The following is a 12,280-nucleotide window of genomic DNA, read 5'->3' on the forward strand; positions in this document are numbered from 1 at the left end:
GTTGCCGCTCCTCCACCAAAAAACAGTCGATACGATACTGATGCAGCACCCACTCATTGTGCGCGTGTGTAGCCTAGGTGTGTGTGTCTTGTTCAGAACGTCTTTTGTGATTAAATGGGACTGCAGCAATGAGAAAAGTTTACTGGTTTTGCACTTTCAGAGCTTTTTTGGTTGAATTAAAGGCCTTGAATACAAAACTGTCCCATTTTATAATCGGCTAGTGATTCAAATGCTTGTCAGTACAGAAAACAGAGGACCCACTGAAACATTTATTGTGGTTTGAGCTATGAATTTACCAAAACCAATACATACAAAACAGGCAGATACCAGGCTCTAGGCCTACTTCAGCTGAATGTGTGAATTTGTCCTTCACAACATGACACATTTGCATTTCCTAAAGTTTTGTGGTATATCAAATAAAGTATTCCAAAAACCTAATTAACTTTGCAATTTGTAACTACAGTGCGTATAAAATGATTTTCTTTCAGCAGAGTTTTGAGTCTGAAAAAACTTAGCTACAATAATTACACTAATTGTTTCCATTACCTCTTAAATCAATAGTCGGTTTCGTAGCTCGAGGCCCACAGACGGTTTAATAGTAGTAGCAGGAGTAGTAGTAGTAGTAGTATTAGTGAAGTACTCTACTGCCCTAGTGCCTACCATGGATGTACCGTCTTTGACCTTTGCCTACCTTCATAATCATAAATCGTAGCAAACGGAACTGGCTCTGACGGCGTTGCTACTAGCCAATCACAACGCGTAACTTAATTCAACTTCTAGCCAATCACGGTGCACGCACGCCCAGAGCGGGACGCTCCGAATTTAGACCCCGGAAGTCTGTCAAGTTTTGTCCTGTTTTGTTTCGGTTGTTTATGAACTTTAAAAGGCAGTCACCCCTGAATGTAGTTCGAGGCAGCTCGTCAGCCGGGTAGATTACACATTTAAATAATCGGTTTATCGTTGGAATATCAACAGCAGATTTGTAGGTAAGTGTGATAAAAAATAACGAGAAGCCAGAGCTTTGTGTTTGCTTCCTGTTTAAACCAGAGGCTACAGGCAGCGCCATGTTGTTTAAACGTTTACTCTTTTGGTGTCGATAACTTATTGAACAGTGATTGTTTTAAGACGAAATTCTGTATGATAATATAAACTTGAAAACCACACGGGAGAATGTGATTTATTTGGAGACTATGTAGCCACTGACATTAGCAACGTTAGCGCTAACGGCGTTGTTGTTGTTGTTGTTGTTGTTGTTGTGAAACGTTAGGCCTAACGTTACTGTTCACAATCCCGGATGCGTTTCATGAAGCATCGTTTAAAACTGAAGATTTAAGGCACAGTTTAGTTAAGAGTCGTAAGCTATTACAATTACTGTGTTGTTTATACTAGATGCCATTTTGATCATGGTATTTTTTTGTGTTTTTATGTTAGGGCTCACCTACGTCCAGCTCCTGTGAGAGATGGAGGAGCTCTACACTTTAGAGAAGGAGGTAGGACGAGGCAGCTATGGAGTGGTCTTTGAGGGCCATATGGCCAAAACAGGACAGAGGGTGGCTATCAAGCGGCTGCCCTGCAGCAATCCAGAATGCATTGAACTCTACCTGCAAGAGCTGTGGGCTATGAGAGCCACTGCCAAGAACCACGTCAATGTCATTGCACTCCACAGCTGCCTCGTGCAAACAGGGCCAAGAAGCCTGAAGCTCCTAAAACCAGGAAAACTGCCTCTGCGTCTTGTTGAGAGTGTGCTCAAAGGAAGTGTAGTCAGAGCACCAGAAAGTCAGGAAAGAAATGATGTGCAGTCTAACACTCAGAGGAGGACCAACTCTGTGTCTAGACTTCAGGACAGGACCAACACAGTCCAGGCCAGGGCAAAGCAGCAGGAAAAGACTAAATTAAATGAATCTGATTCTACAACCCCACAAAGGCCTCAAAACAGGGCCAGAAAGAGACTGGCTGAGAGAGAGGAGGAGGAGGAGGAGCAGCAGCCGGGACCCCTACGCTGTTTGGCCCTGTGGCTGGTGATGGAGTACTGCGATGGGGGCGACTTGACTCAGTATCTGCTCTCCAGGACCCCAGATGCCCAGCGTAACCACAGCGTGGTGCAACAGCTGTGCAGCGCCGTGGCCTTCCTGCACAGCCTGGGTATCACCCACAGAGACCTGAAGCCTGACAACGTGCTGGTCTGTGTCACAGCGAAGGGCCCTGTCGTCAAGGTGGGCCCATGATTGTGACGCCAAAGTGTTTTCGTCACAGATTAGGTAGCACTGTTCCACAGCCGGTACACGACTTATTGAAAAACTCACACTGTTAAAGATTTGAAGGCAGTGTAGTCCATAATAGTTTGTTCTCTCAGGGGGCCCTTTTGCTTTCACAGCAGCAATGAAATTGAGACACGACAAACAGAACAAGAGAAAACATGAAACAGTAATTGAAAATACAAACATGATCATCAGATGCTTATCTGCAGATATGAAGGTGTGGTGAAAAGAGGAGTTTGATAAAATTATAGTTTTGCGGAGAATTCTAATTCCAGACACTCACGCAGATAGTTCAGCCGTCCTGATTGGTTCCTGTGGAGGCACTGGCATCATCATTTCTGTGACTCTCAGTTGTAATGGAGTTTTCACTGTGCAGTCTGCAGATGCTGAGATCTGTAATTTTAGATTGTTAAGCATTCTTATTTCTTCTTCTTCCTATCCAAATCTAACTTTGGTAATAGTATACATTTATGATGTTCTCGTCAGTGTAAAATAAATACAAAAACGATGTGTTGCAAGGCTCCAATTAAGTATTGCAAAAGTCTAAATCCACCTGCACACAAAGTCCCTGATTTTGTCTGACCAGCTATCCAAAACTGAAAGGTACTGAAAGGTAAACAGTTTACAGTCAGCAGACAAGTAGCTATTAAAGAAATCACATTTGAGGAGAATAATATATATATAATATTAGGGCTGGAAAATACACAAAAAAACATTTCCGCTATTGTGGAATATTGCAGTTGAGAAGTGAGTCATGATTTCAGTTGTAAAGATCCTTGTATGTATAAAAAAAAAAGAGAGAGAGAGAGAGAGAAAAAAATAATAATAATAATAGCAAAAAAAAAGATCCTTGTATTTCATTCTCACTGAAGAAAACAGTACAATGATGATGATGTTTGTACCAAACAAAATGCTGTCCTCCTCTAACCTCTGGTGTTTGGAGAGTGTGATTTGTAGACTAAGACGCCACATTGCTTCAAACTGTTCTCCTGAATGTAGACGCAAAACAAAAACATTTTCTTGAGCCATACGTTTTTGAAAAAATGTATTTGAAGAAGTCGTACTGCCATTTCTTTTCAGTTAATTTCCCTGTCCAACCTGTAGGTGGCAGACTTCGGTCTGAGCAAGATGAATGAAGGTGTGGTGGACGGGGACCTGACCAGGCAGCACTTCTCGTCCACCTGCGGCTCTGACTTCTACATGGCTCCAGAGGTGTGGGGTGGACTGACCTACACGGCCCAGGCCGACATCTTCTCCCTGGGTGTGATGTTCTGGGCCGTCCTGGAGAGGATCACCTTTGTGGAGGAAGGGTCCACACAGGAGCAGCTGGGTAAGTCAACAACCACCGATAAACTGGAATACCTGAAGCCTCCTCTCCTCAAAACTAAAAAAATCAAAGCAACACTAGTAGTAGTAGTAGTAGTAGTAGTAGTAGTTTATTTGATCTTTTACACAAAATTGTTTACAGTTGAGCATCTATCACAATCAGTCAACCTTCCATAATACCATCATTTGTTGAACTAGTTCATAAATAGATTGAAAAGGTGTAGGCTGAAGCTATCTAGCTTATAAATGCCTACCCTTTAATTCAATATTTCAGTAAATCCATTAGAGCTCTTCATGATTTCAGTGTCATAGAAAGAAATACATATCCAATAATTAACAAGTGTAGCCAAAAAATAAAAGAAAGAAATAATTTAACAGCAGTACAGTTGCAATCAACACCCAATTAATCAATCCTCTTTATAGCTTTCTATCATACTATGTTTTAATGCTTTTGCTTTGTTTGAGATCCTCTGTCAAGATATTCCACAGTTTTACTCCCGCCACAGAAATACACATGCTTTTTAATTTAGTATTTATTCTTGGTTGTTTTAAGTTAAGTTTCCCTCTTAGCTCATATCTCCCCTCTCTTTCCTTGAACATTTTTTGAATATTATTAATTTCTTGGCTTTGTATATTATCTGTGCAGTTTTCATTTTTACTAAGTCAGCAAACTTTAATACTTTCCATTTGATATTGTTGTGGTGGTTGTATCCTGCATGATTTACTATCCTTATGGCCCTTTTTTGCATGATGTAAATAGGTTGGAAGTTAGTTTTATAGGTGTTGCCCCAAATCTCTCACTCCAGCTAGACACCGGTTGCCTTCACCTTAACATTCAGCATCCCAGCTGTGCAGAGGCGCGTCATGTGACACACCACCAGTCAGATTGTCCTCACAGAGGTTGGAAAGGTTGAGAGTGTGGTCAGGCGGGTTGGTGACGCATCGCACTGAATCGAGTTTGACTTAATTAACTGGCACATATTAAAAATGTCACACACTATACATCATACATCCATCGGCCATGGACGGAACAATCATGAATCTAAATGGCAAAGGGACAACGGATGATTTATGCACTGTACATTGTGATAGGGATCACGGTGGCTCTGTTTCTTGTAATAAAATGTGACAATATGTGATTAAGCGCTCCCTGCACCAAAAGTGTCGTTGGTAGCATGTGAAGTTTTGTTCAGAATAAGCTGCCAGTTTATTGATTTTTTGTTTATCTGCTGTCTTTTCACACAACTTTGAGTCCAGACTTTAATGAAGATCAATTAAATTCTGGTAATTCAAAGATGCAGATGAGTTGGAATTGTGTCATATCATTTCATTATCTGTCTTCGACGTAAATTCAGCTTGTCATTGCATAGAAATTCAATGTAGGGACCAAGATCGGCTCTGTAGAAAAGCCTTGAGATTTTAATCTATTTGTTTAATGTCCCCTTTCCTCTCCTGTCAAAACCCCAAGTGGCTGTATGATGAGGAAGCATCTTAATGTCGAAGAGCACAGGGCCCTTTTCTGCTCTGCACTTCGCTCTCAGATAGTAATGAAACGGCTTCAATACAAATGTCTCATTTTATTCAGAAAAGTAGGTCCGCCTGGGATCGACCTGGTGGCAGCTATTATCTTAAGTTTAGTGTGTGAAAAACCTCCCTGAGTCACTGATACTCCATTAGTCTGAATGGAAGTGGTTACGATTGGAGAGAGACAGAGGGGTTCAGTGGATTCAAATAAAAAAAAAAGAGGCAAAAATGGAATTTAGCAGCCCCGATCATAATCCTCTTTGTCAGTGAGAAAATGGGGAGAGGCAGCTGCAAGCTTCTCACAGTCAGATAAAATGCTCCATTATTTTACTTTATCCTCTCTCTCTCAAAACCCACACATCCGCACAGTTATTTGACCAGGCAGGCGAGCGGAGAGAATATAGTCGAGGAGCAAGAGACAGCCTTCTTGTGTTTGTCCTCTAAGTCTGGAAGCCTTGTTGTTGTTTGACTTAGGGAATCTCATCTGGCCTTTTGCCAGGTCACAGCCGGCCGGACTTTACCTGCAGAGGTACAGTCAGAGATCAGAACAAGAAGAAAGACATGTATGTGCATGATAGATCTATTCCCAACATTTAAAGCATTAAAGTTCATTTATGCCACTCAGGGAGAACAAGAAAGGTCGACCAGAAAGCTTGAGATTCAGTAACAATTGATGCATTTTTAATTACTTTCATGGATAATCCTCTTTAGTTTTTTTTTGGGGGGGGGGGGTTGTTACATTTGTTACATTTTTGGATGCATACATTTTTTTGATTTTTCTTCATTAATCTACTAATTTTTTTCAATTAGTCATGCCGTCTAGAAAATGTCAAATAATGACAAATGACCGATTCAAGCTATTAGAGCCCAAAGTTTTATCTTTCTTACTGATTCTGATAAGAAGCCAGAAACTCAGTGTTTTCATAAAGACAGAGGAAGGTGCTCATCCTGGTACTTCAACTTTGCCCAGCAAGAGTCTGTCTGTCCGTCCGTCCGTCCGTCTTTTTGTTAATAACATCACAGATTGACATAGGATTGGCTGACAATGACTGACAAGTGAACTTCACGTTCATGGTGAATAGATCCCATGTCCATTTTTTTTCTTCCAAATTACAAAGTGTTATTGAGTAAATGGCATGGCTGGGGAATAACACACACATACACAAAAACCACACAGTTGTAGCAGGATCACACAAAATGATGTTCATTAAAGGTGCTACTTGTGAGTTTAGCTAATGTTACTTAGTTAACGTTAACGATGAAAAGCAACATCCATGTTTTTTAAAGGGATAGTTCAACATTTTGGCAAATTTGCATATTGCCAGCGAACACAATGGAGGTGATGAGTTTTGAGGGACAGAGGACCTGTACCATTCACCTCCATTGTGTTCACTGAGCAGCTCACGTCTCTGCCCCGTGGATCTCAAAACAACATGCACTGTTAATTAAAGGGATACGCCAAAAAAAAAAATTTCGTGTCTTGCCTCACTCCCAAGTCCATGACCAGCAGATAGACACCATCCTTTCGACTGTGCGTGCAGTAACAAGGGAGATACGGGCAGAGCTGGCGCACCGCTAATTAGCTTAGCTCAAACACTGGAAGTGTATAGGAAGTGTTAGCGTGCCTCCTAGCCGAAATCAGCAGTCAGAAGCTGATTTCATTTTAGCTCTAAACTTTGTAAATATATCACTTTATCGACATTTCAAACATTTTTAAGCGAAAATGTTCAGATCAGCAGTGTGTCGTTAATTTGTCTAAATCAGCTGTTTACAATTTTGTTCAGGTGAATTCGGCGCTACTCAAGCTAGCCGTTGTAACCGGTTACTTTCACAAAATAAAACACCCGTTTCGCCCTTTACATACAGAAAACCATGACGATAGAATTTGTGCTTTTACTTTGAAATAGGAAGCTAACCTACCCTCGATGTAGCTAGCTTGAACCAAAATAAACCGTCTTTGCTTGAACCCTCCGTTTTGACCGATCTCGTCCCGTTACCGGCATTTGACCGCTCAAGATGCCTTACCGGAGAGTTTTGTCAGCTCTGAGACGAAGATCGGCCCGCCGGTTTCCATTTAGAGTGGCTGAAGAGTTTCTCTGATGACTTTAGGTGGAGGCAGGCTAACATTACAGATACACTCCCAGTGTTTGAGCTAAGCTAATTACGGGCGATACAGGCTCTTCCTTGTTACTGCACACACGGTCGAAAGATGATGTCTATCTGCTTGTCATGGACTCGGGAGTGAGGCAAGACACGGAAAAAAAAATGTGGGCGAATCTCTTTAAAGGTAATGAACCTTCCTCTATGACTATAGGGATTATGGCAATAGGCAAATATGCTAAAATCTTGGTTTATCCTATTAACTATTGTCATTTTGTACCATATCCTAAAGTTAGCATGCTAACTTTGCTCAGAGCTACGATCAAAGATATTCAATATACGTTTATAAACCGTCTTTGCTGTGATTAATGATTATAAAGTAAATATCAAATATAAGCTACTTTTTGAGAACAGTTTTCAGTTTGTTGAGAAAGTTCCACATATTGACATGATTTGTTGTGTTCCTCATGTATCTGCTCGACAGTGTTTTTTAATTTCATGGCAGGTGATTATAATTGTTTTGTTCCTGTGTAACTACAGAGCTGTCGGCGCTCCACTGACTCATTAACCAGGCGAACCCCACTGTGGTCCTGAAATCTTCCACACACTCGTAGTCTCAAGGCCTCTGTTGGCAATTCCTAGAAATATGTTACACCAGTTGGTACTTGGCTACTTCAAGGCACAAGGGGCGGCCCCCCCGATCACAGAGATCAAGTGCCCCCCCCCCCCTCCTGTCTGATAACTCGCCTTGTGTTTCTCCTTTAGGTGCCTACGTGAGTAAGGGTCGCTCCGGCTGGTTGATGCCACTCGGGGAAGCTTTGTGGGAGAACGCCGACCTCCAGCTGTGCATCCCCATGAAGTCGAAGAGGGCGCCCCCGCTGCCGCCCCCCCCCAGCCCGGCCATGTGCGCCCTGCTTTTAGACATGCTGGCCTCCAACCCAGATGCTCGGCCTCCGGCGGACCAGCTGGAGGCCAGAGTGCGCTCTGCTCTCAAAGAGGACTCCCACTGACACAAAGTGCGCTTAAGCGACCATTACGTCTTTAACCACTGCAGCCGCTACATGGAACCATGGACCGCGGACCCCCTGACTGCAGAGCTTCCTGTATGTGTAAACAATAGCCACTTTGCTGCCACTGGGAGGTGGGGATAAGAAATGTGTATGATTACATGGGGATTGCAGGTGCTATTTTTGTCACTGAAACAGCAGCCCTGTTTATGAACCACATAAAGGGAAAATAAGCTGCAGCTAGATGAGGTCCTCTGGTGGAAACCAGTCCATTGACCTTGGACCCCCGGACAGCGCCGCAGACAAAACACGCAACGATACTCAAACAAGTCCATAAAGGGACCTAATGGGACTTGAGCTGTATTTCCTGTAAGCATCATGCTGTTCAGGTCTCGATTGTTTGACATAGAAAATCAATTTTAGTGTGTAGAGAGCTGAAATGAAATGCAGGGGATGATTGATGCTATTGCTTGTTAAACAGATCTGCAGGGCTGCGGTGACTCCTCATTATCTCGGCTTAATTTGAGGTATTCATTCACAGTTGATTTTTGGGCACTGGTATTTTTTACTTGTCATTTCTTTTGTACTTGCCTTGCACTAATGTATCATGGACTGAACAGTCCAAATGGCTTCAACATATCTTAAATGTATAAACTGAGAGATCAAAACGTAGGAACTTGCTATACCTTTGCAACAGTTAATGGTTTTTTTCCTTTGCTGCCGTGGCTTGCGGTGTTGTGTTGGGTTGTATTATATTACAGGGGGTTAGTGGTATTAGTGGTTTGTGTAAATAAGATGGATACAAACAGAACCTCGTCTCATTGTAATGCAGTCTAACACACAGCAGCCTCAAATTGTGCAGCAGTCACTAGTATTTATTGCAGGATTGTTGCATTGCGTTACCTCACACAGCTGTGTGTATTTTTCTGCTTTCTGTGTAATTAGTTTCTAATGTGAGACTGCTTCCTAAGAGATATTTATATCATATTTGCTTTGTACATTGATTTGAAAGACTTGAAAGAATTTTAATTTTTTTTGTAAGGGATTTTTTTTTTCTTACCCATTTCAGTCAGTTACAGATATTTAGGTCAGTACCACTTTTATGACGGTGGCACGATTTGTAAAAGCGTGTGTCTGCGTGAGCATTTTTGTGACAAATGCACTGGAAAGCAAAAGTGCTAGCAGCACGAGACTCCGAGTGACTAACGATGGCTAATATAGCGTCCCCCTACAGAACAGGAAATTAAAGCCAGGCATTAGGATAGCTGCTGATCATATCCATACCGAGTCCACAGCATTTATTATTGGCAATCAATCTTAGTCATTGACAGTCCATATCTTGGATGACTACTTATTTCAGAATTTTTATCCCTGCATGAAGACATGAATTGTGTTCACAGTCCTAAGTAATTTAAACAAAGATGAATTTATGCCCTGAAAAAATGTAATAAATGTATCATTAACATGAAAGCAACCACTCAGTTTGTCTGTGATAAGGCTGTTGTTGACCTCAACTCTGTGTGTGTGTGTGTGTGTGTGATGTGTACAACAGATGGACAAGTGGAGATTTAGGCCAGTGAGCCCGGCTCCTCTAACCTCTCTGCTCTCAGCTCAATGAGGTTGTCTGTGATAGATCTGTGACCTTTACTGGCGCGAGCAACCGTTTGCGCTCTGCTGGTCAGCCAATAGCTGGCGCCGATGACCTCTGACCCTTCTACTACCGAGTGCTTTCAGAGAGATGGAGATAACTTTATACGTTTTGGGCAGAACGTGTTTCATGCATGGTTGGAGATCATGCTTCAGTGTGATCCTGCTGGAGTTGTTGGCTGTGAAGCGATACCTCTTGGTCTGGATTCACCGTAAAATAAAAGATGGATACAAAAGCACAGCCGCAAGGACGAATGGTAGCAGGGGATTTTATGCTAAAATACCTTGTTGACATTTTTTGGCTAACACGGTGATGAGGTCTGTTCATGTTCATGTTGGATATATTTTTCAAAAGCACTGGATGAAGCCCGTGGTCTACCATTTCTCACAATCAGAATCACATTAGGAAGGAATCAATTCAACCCAACATGGACAGAAAGAAGGAATGGAGTCATTTACAACTCCTGCAATAGGTTGATAAGCATGTGTGTATTGTATTGTGACAGGCCCAATAAACCATGTAAACATATCCTTAAGCATAAACCTCTAAAAACATTGATTTATGAAAATGTACCTCACTGTTTCAACAGGCGCCCACATGAACAGAGACTGGATCTGTTGCTCTGATCGTTCTCCTGGTTCATTCAGACAGTTAAATGGACAAAATTGAGTATCAATCAGTTTCTTACCATAGTGCGGTTTATCAGTTACCAATGTGATTTGGAAGTTGTAGACAGATGAACATTTACATTGTTTTGTAATGGAAATGCAATGCAGTGTTTTACAACAAAAAATGACTTGTGCTTCACATGAAGACACATAAAATGAACCGAACATGTGAAAACATGGGAGTTGTTTTCGAGGTAAATTCATGCAAAACCGCTGGACAACTTGTCCACGAGAGCATTTTGGAGTTGTTGGATTGTGTATTTGATGAGTTTGATGAGGGAAACCTAGAAATCCCATTAGCCTCCGTAGCGTAGCTCTGAGCAACTCATGGCTATGCTAAAAATAAAATGAGCTTGCACTGACAATTAAAGGTAACAAACCTGCTCCTAAAACTATAGGGATTATGGCAATTTGCCAGAATGTTGAACTATCCCTTTAAACTAGGATGGTGGACAGAGTAGACGTTACTTCACCTTAGTGTACGTACTGTATGCTAACATAAAGCACAGATGTTGGGAAAGGTAATATTGTTCCAGGTGTCAAAACATTAACTCTAATAGTTCTTTACACATTTGATCTATAGAGTAACAGTAAAGTAAGAGGAAAAGTCAGTGGGCTTTCACATGCACAACATTTTCTGTCAATCCATAAAGCCCAATTGAAAAAAAATCACTCTGGACTAACATCATGGACTGACCCATAGACTCTATATTTCTGTGCTATAAATGACGCCATCCCTGCTTTAGGAATAGTAAAGTTGGACCACTTTGTCCTGTGCCACAACAAGAGTGCATGGTAATGGTAACTTAATAGTAACACCACTATTGTGCACTCGCGCATGAATGAGGGTACTAGATAAGGAGTTTCCTGCACCTTATTAAAAAACTCTTATTATAACTATTAGCTCTTATCACTCTAGTACCACTTATCTTCTCTGTATGTAGCCTATATTGAATTTGCACATTAAAGAGGCGGAAAAGTGATAACTAACGTTTACACTGAAGTTGACCTATACATTCTGTCATGTCAGTGATGTGAGGGGAAAAAATCCTTTTTTTGCCTTTAATAAGTCAGTAGAGCGACTGTTAACAAGATTTAATTTGAGCATTTCATACATTTTGTTAAGTGATATACAGACAAAATCAGCAACTTTAAATAGTTTTGGTCTGCGTTTCACTCTGGTAATTTTGAGGATCCTTCAGTTGGGCAGAGTTTAAGTGAAGCTGCTGTACCTCCGCTCATTTTGCAGCGAAGATTAGGACCAAAGTCTCCCTCCTCTACAGCACAAATCAGCTCAGCACAGACTCAGCGAGTCTGGGCGGGAGGAAAGTCCTTTCAGATTTCACAGCTGATAGCAGGAGTCAGCGAGCGTGGAGAGGAAGCCCAAATCTGGCCGATCCCTCACTGCGTCAGGACTGCAACAGCAACGTACAGCACAGCACAGTCACGACGCAGGGGCCGCATCCAGGAAATCACCCGTTCAGCTGCAGCTGCTGGGAATCTATATGAGACATAGGTCGCTGCATGAGCCTTTTGGGCTTTATTACTGCCTATTCTTCAAATGACAAACCGTTTTTCAGTAACGGTGCAGCGGAACGCAGCATTCACTCAGTGTTCAATAGACAGGTAACTGATGGAGATGTAATTGGAAAGGCTGTGTCAAATGAGCCAGTAAAACCCTCTCATAGGGCAATCATCAGGGGTCTCCTCCAAGGGCTGGCACCCTTGACATTGGGGAATACATCACAG

General features: G+C 41.9%; 1 protein-coding gene across 1 annotated transcript; it reads left to right on the top strand.

Annotated features, from left to right (window-relative positions):
* The first annotated feature begins 806 nt into the window (after nt 1-806).
* Nucleotides 807-9,664, top strand: LOC146962177 (serine/threonine-protein kinase pdik1l-B). The gene is made up of 4 exons (XM_085770952.1): nt 807-986; nt 1,432-2,213; nt 3,363-3,588; nt 7,974-9,664. The coding sequence occupies exons 2-4, from the start codon at nt 1,461-1,463 to the stop codon at nt 8,216-8,218; spliced, it is 1,224 nt and encodes a 407-aa protein (XP_085627078.1). The 5' UTR covers nt 807-986; nt 1,432-1,460; the 3' UTR covers nt 8,219-9,664.
* The last annotated feature ends 2,616 nt before the right edge of the window (nt 9,665-12,280 follow it).

Source organism: Trachurus japonicus, chromosome 24, assembly GCF_045865225.1.
Source record: "Trachurus japonicus isolate A0001 chromosome 24, Traja_1.0".
NCBI classification, from domain to species: domain Eukaryota; kingdom Metazoa; phylum Chordata; class Actinopteri; order Carangiformes; family Carangidae; genus Trachurus; species Trachurus japonicus.

Excerpts from the sequence above, each read along its gene's own strand:
- LOC146962177 (XM_085770952.1), top strand. The coding sequence starts at position 1,461 with ATGGAGGAGCTCTACACTTTAGAGAAGGAGGTAGGACGAGGCAGCTAT. Across the intron at positions 2,214-3,362 it reads CGAAGGGCCCTGTCGTCAAG|GTGGCAGACTTCGGTCTGAG; the intron begins GTGGGCCCATGA and ends TCCAACCTGTAG. Across the intron at positions 3,589-7,973 it reads GTCCACACAGGAGCAGCTGG|GTGCCTACGTGAGTAAGGGT; the intron begins GTAAGTCAACAA and ends TTTCTCCTTTAG.